The sequence below is a fragment of the Fomitiporia mediterranea genome (assembly GCF_000271605.1).
Source record: "Fomitiporia mediterranea MF3/22 unplaced genomic scaffold FOMMEscaffold_1224, whole genome shotgun sequence".
In the NCBI taxonomy this organism is placed as follows: Eukaryota; Fungi; Basidiomycota; class Agaricomycetes; order Hymenochaetales; family Hymenochaetaceae; genus Fomitiporia; species Fomitiporia mediterranea.
In genome coordinates, this window is record NW_006761609.1 from 1 (window position 1) to 2,193 (window position 2,193).

The 2,193-nt window shown below is 45.6% G+C and overlaps 1 protein-coding gene across 1 annotated transcript; it reads left to right on the top strand.

Moving 5' to 3' along the window:
* Window positions 1-870: 870 nt before the first annotated feature.
* FOMMEDRAFT_164039 (uncharacterized protein) lies at window positions 871-1,867 on the top strand (the record flags this gene model as incomplete). The annotated part of the gene is made up of 3 exons (XM_007272371.1): window positions 871-895; window positions 1,178-1,692; window positions 1,757-1,867. The coding sequence occupies 3 exons, from the start codon at window positions 871-873 to the stop codon at window positions 1,865-1,867; spliced, it is 651 nt and encodes a 216-aa protein (XP_007272433.1).
* Window positions 1,868-2,193: the final 326 nt, after the last annotated feature.

Here is a 2,193-nt window from a genome sequence, read left to right on the forward strand (position 1 = left end):
GAGTGTTATAAATCATTACAATTCATTGAATACATTATGATAACCTTACATTATAAGCTAAAGTATTATACTTAGATTATAACTTTGAAGACAGACTAAAATTCACCTTGTAAAAGATTTTATATTGTTTGTATAAGGCATTCAGATATTTGTAAAAACTATATCAATGTGTTAAAAGCAATATAGACATGTCAGATTACTATCAACTGTATCATAAAGTAAAATAGTGCTTTCCTTTTGCATCTAAATATAATATTGGTTTTGTTTTACAGCTTCACTACTATCATGAACATTGATTACATAATCAACGCTGAAGATCGAGAGCATATAATGACGCTCTTACAGCTGTCACTCTTTCTCTCCGACCTCCACCATCTCTCTAAGTCTAACCCTCTGCCCTGACACTATGTTGTTGCTTTAGTCCTTTGCTTGCAAGTGTCCTCTAGCAGGTACTCCGAGTGCAACAACACAGATAATAAACATTGCTACAACTCGTCTCTCCAATCTACTGTTGCAGTGCCTGTACAGAGCCTCAGATCCCATGTTGTGCCACTGAGCTGACCACACTGTCCTTCAACGTAAAGTGGTAAGCAGCCAGTCCACTTCATAATAGCCTGTACAATAGTTGCTCCTCCCTCTCCTCCCAACCTTTTGTCTCCCTTCCATCCCTTCTACTCCTCGTCCCACTGCTTGCGTTGCCTCCCCTTCATTGTCCTCCTTTTTTTTACGTTCGTCTCCCTTTTTGAATTCACATTTGCGCATCCGCATTGTTGACCAGTGCCGAACGACTTCTCCAATAACTCCACGCATTCGCGTACTTCTTCCCGCTCCGCAGCGCAAGCAACACTCGACGAGCACACGCTTGCGACAATGTCTATGTACAACCACTCCCAAGGTGCGATCCTCTCTCCGACCCCTCGCGTACTTTCCTTCCCCACCCGCCATTCCATGCTTGACGTGCATTTACATTACCTAGTGCCGTTCATGACACCGTTTCGAATAACGGAAGTAGTGGCCCACCACTCACCCCTCCTGAGCTGAGTCCGTCCACACCTTCCACTTCTTCCTCCTCCCTTCGAGCCAGAACGTCCCAGAGATACACCTTTGCAGTCATCCCCAACAACTCAGTTCACTGTACCTCCGATTGTGAGACGTAGTCAGAGCATGTAATGCGCAGGTACAAACACAGCTTCGCCTGCAGCCCAAATCATCTTGCTCAACGCTCCGGATCACGACCCCGGTGCACCGCTCACACTCGCTACACGCCATCGCAATACATCCATCTCCTCGCTCCAGTTAGCCACTCACATCAATGCCAATACTCACACTCACACCTTTAGCCAGACAGTCTCACAACTTCTCTCACAAGTGCAACCTCAACCTACACAACACGCACAACCTTACAACCGACAGGCACACGCAATTCAACTTGCAGGGACCGAGCGACGACCAAAGCGTGGTGATGAAGACTACATCAAACGGCCCGAGAACACATCCTTCCTCTTCCGTTGCGGATGCTGTTGGGAAAAGAACGAGGCAAGAGGCAGCTCATCATACACTACAAGTATTGTGAGTGTCTCTTCATCAGCATCTACCGCCGATTCTGACGACTACAGCAAATTCGACTCGCTCTCCGCCGATAGTTCACTGTATGGCTGCCTGTTCGGATATCCGCACACGACGTGTAGTAGCGTGCGCGAAGTGGGGATGGCAGACTTTGGTGATTTTGAGATGGGTGATGCGGTGTGCTTGCAAGGATGGGTCAACCGCAGATGCAGTCATAACCGTTGAGCCTCTCAATGCCCTCGCTTTTGGGTGGTCCGTCTGGATCTGGTCAAGGGATGGGCCTGGCAATCGACACCCGTAATGCACTCGTTCGCTGCTCAAGTCTGGTCCGATCCCAACCTCTACCTACTCGTATTCGCATCACAGCAGACACGGACACTCTCACTCGCTCTCTGCACAAATCTTGACGCAGGCTGCACTATGTATGTGTTTCGGTTTATTTTCCTTAATTATTGTAGATAATGATGTATCGTACAAATATTTTAATATAATTGATTTTTGTTATTTTAATAATGAATGGATGTAAGGGGAAATTATTATTATTAAGAAATAATAACTATGTATAGTCTCTGTAAAACATTACAAACGTGTATTACCCTTTCAAAACTTGGTAATCCTTACAATACA